The sequence below is a fragment of the Moschus berezovskii genome, chromosome 4, assembly GCF_049115385.1.
Source record: "Moschus berezovskii isolate FMDL1 chromosome 4, NW_MosBer_1.0, whole genome shotgun sequence".
Classification (NCBI taxonomy): Eukaryota; Metazoa; Chordata; class Mammalia; order Artiodactyla; family Moschidae; genus Moschus; species Moschus berezovskii.
This window is the reverse complement of record NC_142463.1, coordinates 104,923,676-104,940,540: the sequence shown is the minus strand read 5'-3', so window position 1 is coordinate 104,940,540 and position 16,865 is coordinate 104,923,676. Positions and strand designations below refer to the sequence as shown.

General features: G+C 42.9%; 1 protein-coding gene across 1 annotated transcript in view; it reads right to left on the bottom strand.

The window, feature by feature from the left end:
• Positions 1-2,140: 2,140 nt before the first annotated feature.
• The window catches only part of PIP5K1A (phosphatidylinositol-4-phosphate 5-kinase type 1 alpha), a 41,245-nt gene continuing 26,520 nt past the window's right edge, over positions 2,141-16,865 (bottom strand). Inside the window, 12 exon segments of the mRNA XM_088835754.1 lie at positions 2,141-3,799; positions 4,015-4,055; positions 4,057-4,140; positions 6,842-6,971; positions 7,172-7,318; positions 8,444-8,528; positions 8,731-8,779; positions 9,592-9,675; positions 10,980-11,185; positions 13,448-13,747; positions 16,094-16,246; positions 16,425-16,542. Of these exon segments, the coding sequence (XP_088691880.1) occupies positions 3,738-3,799; positions 4,015-4,055; positions 4,057-4,140; positions 6,842-6,971; positions 7,172-7,318; positions 8,444-8,528; positions 8,731-8,779; positions 9,592-9,675; positions 10,980-11,185; positions 13,448-13,747; positions 16,094-16,246; positions 16,425-16,542 (1,459 nt within the window). The 3' untranslated portion in view covers positions 2,141-3,737.

The following is a 16,865-nucleotide window of genomic DNA, read 5'->3' as shown; positions in this document are numbered from 1 at the left end:
GTCAATTCACTATATTTTTAGCTTGAAATTTTCCATAATAAAATTAAAAAAAGATTCTAAAAGAGAGGAGAAATTGGAAACAGCTGATGCTTTTTAATGAACTTTAAAAAAATTTATTTGCCTGCACTAAGTCTTCTTTGCAGCAAGAGGGATCTAGTTCCCTGACCAGGAATCAAATCTGGGCCTCCTACATTGGGAGTGCAAAGTCTTAGCCACCAGACCACCAGGGAAGTCCCTTTGATGAACTTTTAAGAAATGATTTTACAAAAGATACTGATTTTTGTGTCTTTGAAAAGCTAAAGAATGAACACTTTAATCTGAAATCTACTTTAACTAGCAACTCTTTGTTTAAATGAATGAGACTCCAACTGTGGTAAATAACTTTTTTGACTAGCTGAGATTGACATGTTTAAAACATTAGACTAGGGTTTCCAGGTTATATATCCTATAGTTTGATTTTCCTCATTTTTGGAATAGGCCCTACTTGCAAGTGAATATAGATGGCAGGGTATAGCTGTAAAGTAGTAGCTGCTGCTCACCACTAGAGGGACCCTCTGACCATCAGAGGGTATCTAGTACACCCAGCAGTTGCCCCGAGTATGTTGAAGAGTGACAAGCTAAGAGCAGCAGCAGGAGCATTTTTCCCCTAAAATATGTTCAGATTTAATTCCTATTTTGGAAAAAGTCTTCTTCTCCAGTTTAAAGGAGGACTGAGGCTCTGACTTAAAATTCAAAACTTTGAGAATCCTCAATTCCTCCTTTATTCCAGTTGTTCTATCATAAAATTTATTACAATCTCAATTCTCTTCCTTCCTCTCCCGTTGGTATTGCCATCATCCTAAATGCACATTACTTCACCTAAATTATCCATCCAACTTGTCAACTTTTTCTATCTGCTGTGATAGAACTGTCATCAGATTGGCTTTGGAATTCTTTTACGTCCCACTTATGGACAAAAACATTCTACTTTCCCAATGACTGCAGCTTAAACTAAACCTCCCTCAGCTTAGCAGCCAGGGTTTCCAGGGTTGCCTCCACCTATACTTATTCCAGTATTCTCCCTCAGGCCTCCCTCCACATTGCTTTCACCATGGTCTCTTCCTTGCTCTCTACAACAGACCATTCTGTTGGGAGTAGAGACAATGCTGCTGTCCTCAACTGTCAAGCACTCATGCCCATTCTCAAACTTCTAGGCACTTGTGCCCAAGTGAAACTTTCCCCAACACTTCAGGCCCACAGTAACCTATAATTTTCCTTCTTTAAAAGAAAGTATTTATTTTTGATTGTACTGGGTTTTCCCTGCTGCGCACAGGTTTTCTCTAGTTCTAGTGAGTGGGCTCTACAGCACAGGCTTAGTTGCCCCTTGGCATATGGAATCTTCACGAAGTAGGGATCGAACTCATCCCCTTGCTTTGGCTGGGGGATTCTTAACCACTGGACCACCAGGGAAATCTGCTTCTAATTTTCGTCCTATTTTATGCTCTGTACCACTCTTTCAGAAATCACATCTCATGGATTCTTTTTGTGTGCATGTATGTTGTACTCTTCTGGACTCTGTAAACCCTTTAAGATCAATTACTTCTTTTAACCTTAACCTGCCCAGTGCATTGACTGTTCTTACTCATTAGCTGCTGCATAACTTGGAGAATGACCTTAACAAAGTACGGAATAGTGGTATGGAAAGGAACATCATAAGCTCAACCTCACAGAAGTCAGAAAAATACATAGCTGAGGAAAGCAGTCTCTATGCTTTTCCAAGAAAGTCTGGGGCCAAGCTGAGGGAAGGAAAGGGAGAGAATCCTCAGGCCAACAAATCTTGCTTCTCCCACTGTCCCTCTCCTTTCCTCCTAAAGCCAAGCAAAATTTTGAGCTTTGGATCCCCAAATCTCTAGGCAACAGACCTACATTAACTCCTTTTCTAGTCATTCACAGCTTTTCCTTGTCAAGTTTAAGTTGTTAAGATGGAGGAGGTGGCCAGAAGGTAATGAATGAAATCATTTCTCTCAGCCTGAGTTAGTCCAAAGCTGGCGTGAGGAAAACTGGGAAGGATGCATTCATTTTGGGCAATATGAACAAAACAGCCTGGGGTAGAAGGGTGGAGCAGATGGTGTATGAAAAACAATCAAGAGGAAGCAGGAAGTCTAAATAACTGACAAAAGTTTAATGCATTAAAACCAGATACTTATCGCTTTTATATTGTATTTGCCATTTCTGAACAATACAAAGTAGAGGCAAATAGTGACACTTCATAAAAATGTTGACTCCCCATTCCCGTCCTTAAGACCCAGCCTCCCTCAAATATTCCCTCCCACCCCTGACAGAACTCTGTCCTGAATAAAACACTTAAATACATCATAAATAGTAAATTATGAAAAAAAAAATAGCAAGAATTGTTTCTTTCCTTCTTGTAAAAAAGAACATGGCAGCAAAGACAGGCAGCCAGAAACTGGCTGGGGGTGTCTAATATAGACAGTTACTCAGGGTGTGGACTAAGCTACTATCAAGGCAGGATGGGATGGAGAGGGGACAGTACAGGGATTCAACAATCTGCCAGACACACCAGGACCCCTTCTTCCCCTGACAGAAGGAGGATCAGATGGTGATCACAGGGCGAAGGGGGATTACACAGCCCCCATTTCCACATTATCTGCGTGAAAAGAGGCGGCAGGGCGTGGGGCACAGCCATGACTGCACTAAGGCAAGAATCTGCTGGCTCCCTATGCGTTTAAGAGAACATTCTCTAGCCTCACAGTTACCTGTTCAACAGACAGGTATCCCTGTCTCCATCTCAGCTCCACTAACAGCAGAACACTGTAGGAAAAGGTGGAAGAGCAAGGAAGACATCTCCTTTGGAGAAGAAATCTAAAATTCATTTGATAAGTCTTCATATTTAGAAAAACAAGCAGAATACATTTCAAATTGCAAAACAGTAATAATGATTATGGCCTGGCAGTGAGTAGGGTTCTGCCTAGCACAGGTTCTGACCTGTGAGCCCCAAGACTGCACCACTGTTTAACAAAAGGGGTAAAGACTACCCCGTGTCCCACTCTCTCCATTCCTTCAGCCTTAAGAAATTCATTAAGAGAGAAGGAGTTAAAGAGGAGCTGCCCCTAGCATAGCAGTCACCACCTTCTGTTTCTCAAATGCCAGGGCTCTTCTGAGGGAACCCCGTGAATAGGCATCTCTCCAATACTTCTGGAGTTTTGATCTGAAAACTGGTTTGAAATTGTGTGCTATTTTCCTTTTCCTTTTTTAAGGAAACAAAAGGAGAGGGTTGGGAGATTAAACAACCCCCCAAAAAAACCTTTACGAAGATTACAGGAGTCTTCTTCCAGAGAAAGAGTTAAGGTAGGGATAATGTACCAGCCAGTCTTTCCTGAGGAAATTAGAGTCCAGCTCTTGATGAAAGGTAGATGAGGGGGAAGAAAATTGCCAAGTCCAGCAACCCCACTTCCAACAGGAAGAAGGCAGATCTGAAATCGTTCAGTCGTGGAAGCCAAGGCTGGTGAGTTGAAAACTGGTTTCACCCAACTTGGGTGTAGAGAGGATGCTGCTGTCCTCAACTGTCCGAGCACTAATGCCCATTCATAAGGAAGGGAATGGAGAAAAGGTTCTTCTTCTTCAGGCGGGGGGTTGGGGGGAGATGGAGGGCTCTCCTAGCTTCCACTACACTCCTTTTTTGATGACCAAGTAAAAGAAAACTCAGCATTGCTGGGTCAAGGGCTGACATCTTGGGATCACAGAGGTGGTTGAGTCTCGCTCCAAGTCTTCTGAGGATTTTTGCTCACTGAAAAGGTAAAGGGTATAAAGTTAAGGATGTGGAATATGAGATAAGGGGACAGCAAAGGAATTCAAGTTAATTTCAACCTAGAAAAAGTTTCCTTCTAGTCCAGTCTCAGCTTCTAAGAACGCAGTACCAAAACAAAACAAAAAAAATCCCCCCCCAAACCAAAAAATTTTTAAAGTAAGATTTAGGGGAAGGGGGCACCCAATCCCCCTAATCCTGACAACTGCTTCCTTGCTCTACTGCATCAGTGGAGCTGTTTATACACTTTCAAAGCAGCCACCTCCACCACATCCCAGAAACTTACATGGACGAACTCTGACTCTGGAACTTCATGTTTTTCCAAGACGGTTGAACTAACAGGAATGGGGAAAAACACAGAGGCAGAAAGAAAACTTAGTAAATAAATGAGAAAAAGAACTCTCAGGTCAAATCTCAGACTGCTTCTCTGTATTTCACTGGGAATCAACTTAGAATTCAGAAAGAAGGGACTAAAGAGTTACTAGATCTGGAAGCACATTCTTTTAACAGTTTCTTGACTTCTATAAAATACTGCCTTAACACCCTCCTCTGCTACTACTTTCGGGGCAGGCACTCAACAATCACTGCCACCTGACAGTCATGCCATCGTGTCATTTTCTCCTCTTGAGTGTGGGCTGAACTTAGTGACTCTCTTCTAGCGAAGAGAATGCACCACAGGTGATGGAAATCAACTCTGAGATTAGGCTATATAGCTTCCTCTTGGGCACATGCTCTCCAACTTGTTTGCTCTGAGGAAGCTGTTGCAATGCTGTGAGCTGCATTATGGAGAGGACCATGTGAAAAGGAACTGAGGGAATAACCACCAGCCAATAGCCAACAAGGAACCTTTAGCCCAAGAGCCTGCAAGAAACTGAATCCAGCCAACAACCACATAAGCTTGGAAGTAGATCCTCCCTCCGGGCAAGCCTTCAGATGAGACCACACTGCTGGCTAATAGCTTGACGGTAATCTCCTGAGAGACTGAGCCAAAGGCACCCAGCTAAGTCATACCCAGATTCTTAAGCCACATAAAATCTGAGATAACAATATTTGTTGTTTTTAGCTGCTAAAATTTGGGGTAATTTATCCTACAATAGGTAATACAGATTTTTGTATCTGGAAATGAAGTGCTGCTGTAATAAAAATCTAAAATGTAGACGTGGCTTTGGAAGAGAAAAATGAGCTTTTGAGGATAGTTTCAGCGAAAGTTTTAAAAGTGTCCTAAAGAATTCTGGACTGTAAGGGGTTTGCCAGTAAGGGCTTAAAGGGAAGTGAGAAAAATCTTATTGGAAACTGAATGAAAGGGGATCTTTGCAATGTAGTGGAACAAAGTGTAGTGACAATGTCATCTATACTTATGTGGAAAGCAGAATATGTGCCTAATGAACTGGGTGACCTAGCTAAGGAGATTTCTAAACTAAGTGCTGAAGGTGCCACCTGGTTTCTTCTTAATGCTTACAGTAAAATATGAGAGGAGAAAAATGATGGGAAGGACTAGGAAACAAAAAGAAGCCAAGACTTGAAGGTTTTGAAAATTCTGAGCCTCTCTAGATAGCAAATAATGCTAAAATTAAGAAATGGATAAAATCTAAGGCACTGCTAGGAAAATGTGGTCTACACATGAAGCCATGGGTATGACTATAAAATATCTGTTAATAACTCAGAGTTCAGTCATACAAAACGACATTCAAAAGATTAAGGGTATGTCTCTCAGATCCTCTCAACTTGAACAGGATCTCTAAGAAGCATACAGCTATCAAGAAGGTATTTGTGGGTATGGCTTTGGTCTAACAGTAAATCCCAATGAGATTCATAGGAAGCCCACAAAATCTGAGGGCATTATAGCAACAGACAGACTGTCCTGCTGGAACTAAAAAAAGACAGAAATAGCACACAATGAAGAAACCACTGGATCCTCAAAATTCTGGCAAGTAGGCTGAGAAAATGACTCAGTTGCAAGCACATTCTAGTTTTCATGAAGACTCAGAAGGCAAAACCAAGAGTCCAAAAGGTAAAGCCAAAGTCATGAATTATTCTCATGCTTTGAGACATGATAAAAGAAAACTCCAGCATTTGCTGGATTTTAAGCTCCTCTGTGCCTCCTGTTCTCCCTGTTTTGTGCAGGAATGTGTAAAGTTATCCCTTGTTTGTCTCATCACGGTATGCTGGTGTATGGGGAGAAGACAGCCTGTCTCTTTTATTAGTTTCACAGGTCCAAAGTGATCCCTACTTCCCGATGCATGCTTAGGTACATGCATTCTCACTTGCCTACGCTAAGTGAAGCCGGCTGCCATGTTCTGAGTTGAACTCTGGAGAGACTCATGTGGCCAAGAACTTAGGGAGGCCCCCAGAAAACAGCCAGCAAGGAACTAAGGCCCTCAGTCCAGCAACTCACCAGAAACTGAATCCTGTCAAAGAGCACATAAATGTGAAGTGAAACCTCTCAGTTGAGCCTTAAGATGAGCCTAGCCCTGGCCAATGCGTGACTATCATGTCATGAAAAACCCTGAGCCAAGAACCCAGCTACACTGCACCTGGATTTCTGACTCACAGAAACCATGATATATGTTTGTTGTTTTAAGTCACTAAGTTTTGGGGTAATACATTATGATGTAACAGATGATCAATACACCAAAAACAAAACTAACTCACAATCCATATAACGGATCCTTTTGAAAGGCTGACTATTCACTGTCTTCAGTGCTTAGGAATCCTCCCAGCCTTAAATCCTAAGCTAAGAATTCTCACTTATGTCATCAGGAAGTGAAGCATTAATTAAGATATTCTGACTGAATATCAGAAAAGTTTGTACATAAGGGTTTCCCACCACCCCCTAAAAATAGAGATGCTGATACACTTTTCCAAATCACTAAAGATGAGCTCTTAGGAAGATGAACGTGCTAAAATATAGTGGACAGCAAAAGACAATAAAATCTGGGGAATAAAAAAAACCAAACCAACAGAATTATGGAAGTTCTCAAAGACCTGAAGAGAGAGATGAGAAGATTACATACAGAAAGAGGCCAAGGAACCAACCTTGTAGTTAGCGTTTGCAAAGTCTCTCCAACTACAGGTGAGAAATAGGGGTCAGGAATAGTCGAGACCTCACTGATTTTCTCCAAAGGTGGAGTCTGAGGTAAAACATCAGGACGACCCAAGTGGACGCCTGGAAAAAAGAAAGAGGAAGAAAATCAATAAATCAGAAAGAAGAGAAAATGGGGTGGGGGAAACATAGGAAAAAATATGTAGCAACCTGGCTTTTCGTGAACAGGAATGGGGAACAGAGGTCCTAAGCAGAAAAAGATAAGGGCTCAGAAGGGAGGGAGGGAGCACCCATCACATGGAGACTCCAACCCCTGCGCTGACCTGGCTCCACTTCCGCCTTTGTTGTCACTTGTGCCTTGTGTTCCCCAGAGACCGATGGCTGGTAAGTTATGCAGGAGTTGCCGCTGGGGCCTGCTCGCCGAGAGAAAGATGAGCCAGACCGAAACTTTTTGGAAGGAGAGGACTTCACTTCAAAAGGGAAAGAGAAAGCCTACTTAGCACCTACCTCAGAAACAGTCACCAAGTCAAATACAACTTGCTAGTGTCCCCAACAAAACCCCAAGGTTGTTCTTCTGCAAAGCAGGAAAAATGGTTAATGTCAACAAAGACAGCCTCTATGAACTGCTTATTAGAGGAGGGGGTATCTCAGTTCGCGTCACTTTGGAAAAGAAAGCAGAGAACCCAGAGGAAAGGGGATGCGTATTTCTCCCCTCCTACAACCTTGATGGCTTTACTTCCACCGGATGACATGTCTCCTAATCCGTAATTCCTTTTTCTTTAATAGTAGCCTTCAGTTAAACCAGACACTCTATATCCTTGTAGAACTTGACACACATAGTACCATGATGATACTTTACACTTGTTTATGTATCACTTTAAAAAGACTCTGAAGAGATTATTCTATGTTTGTTAAAACGGTTTGGCATGCATAGGTCCTCTTTGCCTCACTGAGGGATCACTAATGGCTATGATGAGGAGATGGAGATAGGAAGGAGCTGGAATTTGCCAGTGGCAATAGCATAGGAGGTTTGGAAAGAAGAACATTGGCACTTCCCAACTCCCGTCCCTAGGCTGAGACCCTAGCAAAAAGGTAAAACCCACAAATGAATTAAGATAAGAGGAAACCAAAGGGGCAAATCAGAAGTGAGAGAGACAGAAAGAGAGCCTCTAGCTGACTAATACCTGCTAAGCAGACATGAGTAAATGCTTCTCCAACCTTCTGATCCTAATCTGAGAACTCCATGGCCTTGGGGATACAGTAATATTCTTGCCTATCTCTGTCCACAGAAGTCTGGCTTTGCCTATCTCAGCCTGTGGCATGGATCCTGCACCCACAATTAAGTATTTTTACAATCCCACCAGTTTCTCAGAAATGCCCCTCACCTCCACGACACATGCAGGCATTGCCAGGGGGAAAAGCAGCAACTTGGTAATGACTGGGACAGAGTGACTGACGTCAGGATGGGCAGCAGCTCTCAGGGGATGTGGGGAGAGGAGGGGAAGTCTCTGGCTTTGGCAGTTCCCTGACAGGGGAGTCCTGCCCCCACCTCCTGAAGAGAGCCACTGGAGGGTCATCTGGCAGAAGACACTTACAGGGGATCTTCTTAAACACTGAAGTGCACATGAAACGCTGGAAGCGTTCAGCGTAGAAGCTGGGGCGATGCACTGATACGGTGTCCTGCAGAGGAAACAAGACGGCTGGAGTTAGAGAAGGGGAGGCCCAGCAAGAGAATCTCTAGTCCAAGGGCCATTTTTCCCTAGGCTGAGACCCTAGCAAAAAGGTAAAACCCACAAGTGAAATAAGATAAGAGGAAACTGAGGGGGCAAATTAGAAGTGGGAGAGACAGAAAGAGGAGCGCCTCTAGCTGACTGCTACTCACCCCATCATGTACCAGAGCTTTCCAAGAATGCTCCAACTTCTTAATAAATCTGTCAAGAAAAATGTATACATCATGAATTCACATTAAATGAATGACCTTATAGACTGCATTTTACAGACTTGAGCAATCATAGTAGAAAAACTTGAAAAGTCAGAAGCCAGGAAAGCACTCCCACTATTATGCTATAGTTTTTCAAAGAACAGACAGGGTACTGCTTATTCAGCATGGAGATCAAAGCTGTTTCTAGAGTAAGTCAACCATCCTCTCACTGGAAACGGATACTTAATACATCCTGGCAAGTCAGGGACAAGAATATTTATTGTAAAAGGGGAACAGTAGGGACAGACAGGCAAGCCTGGAGGGAGGTCAAATATTGTCCAGTCCTCACTAGTGCCTGAAATCTTACAGGAGCAAAACTGGGGTCTATCATTTCCAGCTCTTCCCTCACTTCCATCCACTGCTTTAGTCCCACAGGCTAATACTTTTCACAGAACAGTGATCCCTTTGTTTTTCTTCCATGGAAAAGAGGAATGTGTTTCCAACTGTATCCCAATGAGGAGTATGACTCATCTCACAGGTTTTCCACAAAGAGCCAGCAGGATGGTGTATTCCACCCTGCTGCTTCTGAGGACTGACTCAGCTTTCCACAAAGGTGTATGCTATATTTGCGAGATGGTGGGTAAGGAAGTCGAGACAGGCATAACCAAGGAAATAAATCACCATCTGAAACCCAGTGAGGCGAGCAGCCAGACTGCAACTTACTGTTCTTGCTTCAGGAAGAATTTGGTGACAAACCCATCTAAAAGAGCAAGGTGAATAAGTCTATATCCACTCTGACCCTGGGACTGATATGTTTCTCACCTGTAAGACTGTAGAATGTCAATGATCCCAATATAAAGCAGCAGCCTTTCCCCCTTACTATTCCGGGCCGGGATGCCACCCATACTGGGGAAGACAAGAAGGAAAGAGTAACAACATCTTCTGACTAGCAGGCAGGAGCTTCTGCTAAATTCAAACCCAATCAAGAGCTGTAGCTGAGACCTAAACACAACTGTCCCATCTTCCATAAACAAAGAGTGAGAGCCTTCCCCCAACCACTTTGGAGTATATATTATATATAACTTCTTGCTCTCCAAATTTCGCCTGCCTGCCTCTCCCACCCCAATTTCACCAAAAAGAATCTAAAAATCACCCCCTACTCAGCAATTTAAGAATACTTTCCCAATTAACTCTAAACTTTCTTAGTACTCTCTCTTTTTTAGCCCTGCTATGTGTCTTGTGGGATTTTAGTTCCCTGATCAGAAATCAAACTCAGGCCCTCAACAGTGAAAAGCAGAGGCCTAACCACTGGACTGCCAGCAAATTCCTCCCTAGTACTTTAATTTATGCCCACTAAGACACTCTTCTTGAGAATCATGATAAAGAATACTTTAAATGAAACCACCCAAAAGACATTTGATACTTTAGTAACTACACTTCTTTGGTCCATGAATGTAACAAAGATGCCTTCCATAAAAAAATTGAAAGTTGCTCAGTCCTGTCTGACTCTGTGACCCCACGAACTGCAGCCTGCCAGGCTTCTCTGTCCATGGAATTCTCAAGGCTAGAATATTGGAGTGGGTAGCCTTGCACTTCTCCAGGGGATCTTCCCAATCCAGGGATCGAAACCAGATTTCCCGCATTGCAGGCAAATTCTTTACCAACTGAGCCAGTAGGGAAGCCACAGAATACTGGAGTGGGTAGCCTACCCCTTCTCCAGGTGATCTTCCCAACCCAGGAATCAAACCAGGGTCTCCTGCATTGCAGGCCGATTCTTCACTAGCTGAGCTAGTTCTTGAGAATCACGATAAAGAATACTTTAAAGTGAAACCACCTGAAAGACATTCGATATCAGTAACTACTTCTTTGATCCATGAATGTAACAAAGACGCCTTCCATTAAAAAAAGTCTGTAATAAACTGTTTTTGATGAAGTTCTTACAATTTGCAGGTATGTATCTAAGACTCTGAGCCACATTTTTTAAGAGTCTCTTAATTTTGAATGGCACTCCTTCCAGGTTTACAAATCCCAAATTTAAGAATCTTCCCTTCCTTTTATATTCTTAGGACTGCTCACTCTATAGTTCTGCAAGTATTAATGTTGACTTCACTGCTGAATAAAGACTACTCCTTCTCAGAAGCTGTGTATCCCTCTCCAGAAAAAAATGCTTTGAGCCTACACACTCCTTCCTGGTGCCCAAGTCCACTCACTGGTCATCGGTCTCCATGGTGCCACCTCGTCGAGCCTCGCCCTGGATAGATTCCATGGCTGTGGAATAGAGAGCCTTTTGGGGGGCTGGTCTGCGAGTGTCAGCTGAATATTGTGCTTCACTGCCTAAAGGCTCTCGTTGTGCATGATCTATGTTATGGATTGACACTAGGAGGCTATAGTCCATTATCTTGAAGCTCTGCAGCACCTAACAGAAAGAAAAAACATCATCTGAGCCTTGGGAGGTATGAGAATCTTTTTTCAGGATCTTACAGCTTTCCTGGTCTAACTACTGGAGTCAATCTCCAGAGCTAACCACAGGATTATCCCTTGCTCCTCCCACTCCTTGGAGAACAGTACACTGACCTTCTCTGCTCTCCCATCACTGATACTCCTTCAGTTTTCCTTCACCAGAGTAAATACAAATTAGACCACAGCCTAGCCCACAAGACCTTCTTTGTTTGTTCTTTCCTTGTGTCTCTTCATGAAAAGAACATTATATACTCAATGAAAGAAGAAATACGTATCTGAGCTAAAAAAAATCCACAGGAGGGTCAGGTAAAAGCATACTTTGTGACAGTGCAGATCTGTGGCAGGACCTTATATGGTCAGCTTCAACTCGGGTCAATATTTGCTGAAGCCTCACCATCTGTAGGCTCTGTGCCTGCTTGTGTGGATATATATCATAATTTAGTAAGGAAAACAAACAAAAATACAGTACAGTCTAGTATGTGTAATAATGGAAGTGCATACATGATTGAGGAATACTACAGAGGCAATCAGGAGGTATATAAATAGGTTTATGAGGGACAGATTAGAAAGAAAATAAGTGCATGCAAAGAAAGGAAGGAAAGAATAATGGAATAATGCCAAGGCCTGGAGGGCAGCCACGAGCAGATGGGTATAATCTGTGGTGGTGTTTAGTCACCAAGTCATGTCCGACTCTTTGTGACCCCATGGACTGCACATGCCAGGCTTCCCTATCCTTGATTATCTCCTGGAATTTGCGCAAATTCACATCCATTGAGTCTGGTGAGGCAAAGTGTAGGTGTTTGGCATATGTAAGGATGAGAGGGGCAGGACAATGCCAGGCCTGATGAGCCATATTAAAAAGTGTGGACTGTCTCTCCAGTTCTCAACCTGGTATATTTCCACCAGTTCCAGTAGCTCACTTTGGTGGTACAGCTCACCCAAGGCTGTTTTGATAGGTGGGTAAAAGATAAAGAGAATACAGAGAATAAAGAGAATTATGTGTAATTTACAAAACCTCTCTGCTCCACTAAGTCTCTAGTCCTCACAACCAAGAGAGCCACACTAAACTGGGCATTATCCTGGAAGAGGCAGAGTGAGCAAAGGACAGCAAGGATGATAACACGATGGACTGAGTAGAAGACAATCCTGCAAAAGCAGCCTCCAAAAAAAAAAAGATATGGAAAAACAGGACAAAGATGTCACAAAACCCAAAAGATGTTAAGAAAGCGGAAACAATCAACGTCAAACACTGCAGAAAACTCAAGGAAGGACTTAAGTAGTACTCTCTACTTGGCATCCAAGTGGTCACTGGAGAGAGCAATTCAACTGGAAGTGGTGCGAGCAAAAGCCAGGACAGAGGCAGGAAGGCAGGAAGAGAAGAAAAAGGCAAAGGAGAAAGGAAGGCATCGTTACATGAAGACACTGAAAAAAATTCTCCTAAACTTTAAGTTGATGATGGGGGCAGGACAAAGGGATGCTACAGAAGTTGAGGTAGCTTGCTGAGAAACAAGGCTGGGGGATGGGAGTTACAAAATTGTTTGAAGAGCGTACCAATCACTTGGCATCTCTGAGAGAAACAGGAAATACATTAATGAGCAACACTGATGGCCCAAGTGGAACTGGATATCATAAATCTATAGAGGAACTTCCCTGATGGTCCAGTGGCTACCACTCCACGCTCCCAATGCAGGGGGCTTAGGTCTGATCCCTGGTCAGGGAAGGAGATCCACATGCCACAATTAAAGATCCTGCATGCAACAAAGATCAAAAATCTAGCATGCTGTAACTAAGACCTGGTGCAGCCAAATATACAATTTTTTAATGGTATTAAAAAATCTGTAGAGATGTCAGTATACATAGCTGTGTGATTTTTTTTTTTCAGCAGCACTCAGCTTCCAAGGTATAAATTTGAATTGGCAGGCAGGATCAAAATCTGAGCAGTGATGGTGTTGGTATGGACGCAAGGAGAACGTATGATTATGAGGCCCAGGACAGGTAGAGGGAAAAAAAAAGACAGGGGGCGAGTTAGACCAACAGGGAGAAAGTAAAAACATAAAGGCATAAATGATCTAATGTAAAAGATACTGTAAATGAAGTTTGACACATACTTAAAAATAAGAGTCCCATCTCTTACAGATTAAATGCCTTAGAACCACCAAGCTGTTTTAGTCACTGAGACTTCTGGTGACTAAGAGAGAAGAAAATGTTACCAACTTACCAAACAGTCACGCTGCAGGGTCTTGCATAGAGCATTATACATATCAGCATCCAAAAAGAGACCATCAGGGATGTCTTGTAAGAAGTCCAGATCTTTAAGGGTAGGGAGAGGTTTCTCTCGCTCTTTTTGGGAAGCTCGCCTTTTGTATGTTGAGCCCTTGAGGTCATACTTGATATGCATCTTGACTGACCGTGGTAAGAGATTGTTCATCACAACAATTCGAATATTCTTACCACCTGCCTGCACACAGTACAGTCCATAGAACTTAGGCAGCAAAGTCCGAGGGTTCTGGTTGAGGTTCTGAGGGCAAGAAAGTAAAAAAGAAGTAGAAGAGCAAGTCAGCTGATTTTCAATGAAACTCAAGGACAAAACCTGCCACCTACCTTCCTCTGTCTGCTCATGGGATTTCAGATACAATCTGCTTGCCCAGAAGCCCATATTGTAATTTTTTTAAAACTTCCCAATGTATCTATCTCAATAATGCGATCACCACCAAGCCAAGTAGCAGATCCTCCAATATACTAAGCAGTCAGGATACTACAAATATGATGAATATATTCCTTCAGAGAGGTTTAAGGGGAGACAGCATTGACAAAGTCTTAACCCTTAGCCTTCTTTATAGTGTATTTTTGTTGAGTATGGTGGGAGGCAAAGGAGAGTTCCCTAACTTCTCCAGAACCTCCAAGAGGTATCAGTAAGAATGAATATAGTACTATCAAGAGAAGTAACCAACCTCATTCCCTGATTTAGGAGCTGGATTAAGAATGGAAAGCAAAATCATCATTGAATAAAAACAAAAATAAAACAAATGGGATCTAATTAAACTTAGAAGCTTTTGCACAGCAAAGGAAAGCATCAACGAAATAAAAGGAAACCCCCAGAATGGGAGAAAATATTTGCAAATGAAGCAACCAACAAGCTATTAATCTCCAAAATATACAAACAGCTCAAGCAAGTCAATAACAACAAAAAAACCCAATCAAAAAATGGGTGGAAGATCTAAATAGACATTTCTCCAAAGAAGACAGATGGCCAAGAGGCACATGAAAAGATGCTCAACATCACTAATTATCAGAGAAATGCAAACCAAAAAAACTACAGAGACGTATCACCTCACACAGTTCAAAATGGCCATCATCAAAAAATCTACAAACAGTGACAGAGAGGGTGTGGAGAAAAAAGAACCATCCTACATTGTTGGTGGGACTGTAAACTGGCACAGCTACTAACTGAGTATAGTATGGAGGTTCCTTAAAGAACTAGAGTTAACACATGATCTAGCCATGTCAATCCTGGGCATACATCCAGAGAAAATCATAATTTGAAAGGATACACATACCCCAATGTTCACTGCAGCACTATTTACAATAGCCATGACATGGAAGCAACTTATATGTCCACTGACAGAGGAATGGATAAAGATGCGGTACATACACACAAAGGACTGTTCTGTGTGTGCGCTCAGTGGTGTCCAACTCTTTGCAACCCCATGGACTATAGCCTGCTAGGCTCCTCTGTCCACAGAATTTTCCAGGCAAGAATACTGCAGTGGGATGCCATTTTCTACTCCAGGGGGTCTTCACAACCCAGGGATCAAACCCACACCTCCTACATCTCCAGCATTGGCAGGATTATTTTACTACCTGCGCCACCTGGGAAGCCCCACAATGAACTCAGCCATTAAAAAACAAAAAGAATGAAATAATGCCATTTGCAGTGACATGGATGGACCTAGAGACTGTCATACTGGGTGAAGTCAGTCAGAGAAAGACAAACATATAACACTTTCAGGTGGAATATAAAGAAATGGTAAAAATGAACATATTTCAAAACAGAAGTTGAGTCATCGATGTAGAAAACAAAATTATGTTTACCAGAGGTAAAGGGAAGGGCATAAATTGGGAGATTGAAATTGACATACACACATTACTACAATAAATAGAATAGATAATTAATAAGAACACACTGAATAGAACAGGGAACTCTGTTCAATACTCTGTAATGACCTATACATGGGAATAGAATCTAAAAAAAAAAGTAGACATTATGTGTATGTATAACTGACTTACTTTGCTGGACATCAGAACTAACACAACATTGTAAATCAACTATACTCTAAATAAATAAACATCACTGAATTTTGTCTTTGGGTAGGAAGATCTAAGCTGCTGCTGCTGCTGCTAAGTCACTTTAGTCGTGTCCAACTCTGTGACCCCATAGACGGAAGCCCACCAGACTCCCCGTTCCCTGGGATTCTCCAGGCAAGAACACTGGAGTGGGTTGCCATTTCCTTCTCCAATGTGTGAAAGTGAAAAGTGAAGTCGCTCAGTCGTGTCTGACCCCCAGCGACCCCACAGACTGCAGCCCACCAGGCTCCTCCATCCATGGGATTTTCTAGGCAATAGTACTGGAGTGGCTTGCCATTGCCTTCTCCCGAGATCTAAGCTAGGTAACACTTAAAAATAGGACAGATAAACAAAACACCCTTTAGCCATAGAGAGGCAAAACAGATGAGACCAAAAGCACAAAGATGAACCACATCCCTAAGACAGAAGCGCTGACATTGCTTTCCCCCGGTGTCAGCCTCCCAGCCTTGTCCAGGAGTGGAGTGGCAGCTCGAGCAGTCGGTGCTCCCTGTCCTCTCACCATGTAGTATCCTGGAAGCAGCTTCTGCAGAAACTCCGCCTCTTTGTGCTGGACTGTTTTTATGATGAATTCGTCATCGCTGGACACGTAGAAGAGGGAACCACTAGCCCCAGAGTTGCAGAGCTCAATCAGCGGTTCATTGCAGAGGGAGTACTAGGGCCAAAGAAACGAGAGCAAGAGGTTCAGACACCAGGGCCTCCCCAGTCAGAAAGCAACTACAGGGGCAATTCGATTCTAAAATAAAAAATAAGAACAAGAATGTGAAGAGGTCTTCCTCTGGAAGTATTCCTCTGATACTGGAGTCCCAGGGTCCTGAGGTCCGGAAGCTTACCAAGTAATCATCAGGCCGGATACCAAATAACTCCCGAAAGTATCGGAAGGCAACAGGTGCGTAGGTCTTGAACCGAAAGTCATTGTAGTGATGAGCAGGGGTCAGGTTGCTCCCTTCACTGTGGGGTTAAGTAGAAGAAGCCATAACTTACCAGTCCCTGTAATTTAGGGAGTCCACAACCCTGGGAAGACACTCAGTCACCCAGAGGCAAGTCAACACATCCCTCCTGAGAGAACCAAAGGAACTGGATGAGTCAGTTACATAACGGGACAAAGGTGCAACACAGGATTAAGACATGGAGCAGGGGATCATATTATCTCCTATCCAATGCCCTGAATTGCTTTTCAGGGCTCAGTCCACAGGCCAGAGGCTCACAGAAGCATCCAAAGGATAGCATCTGCTGTCCAAATTCTCCAGTCCCACCTCACACTGATTAAAATC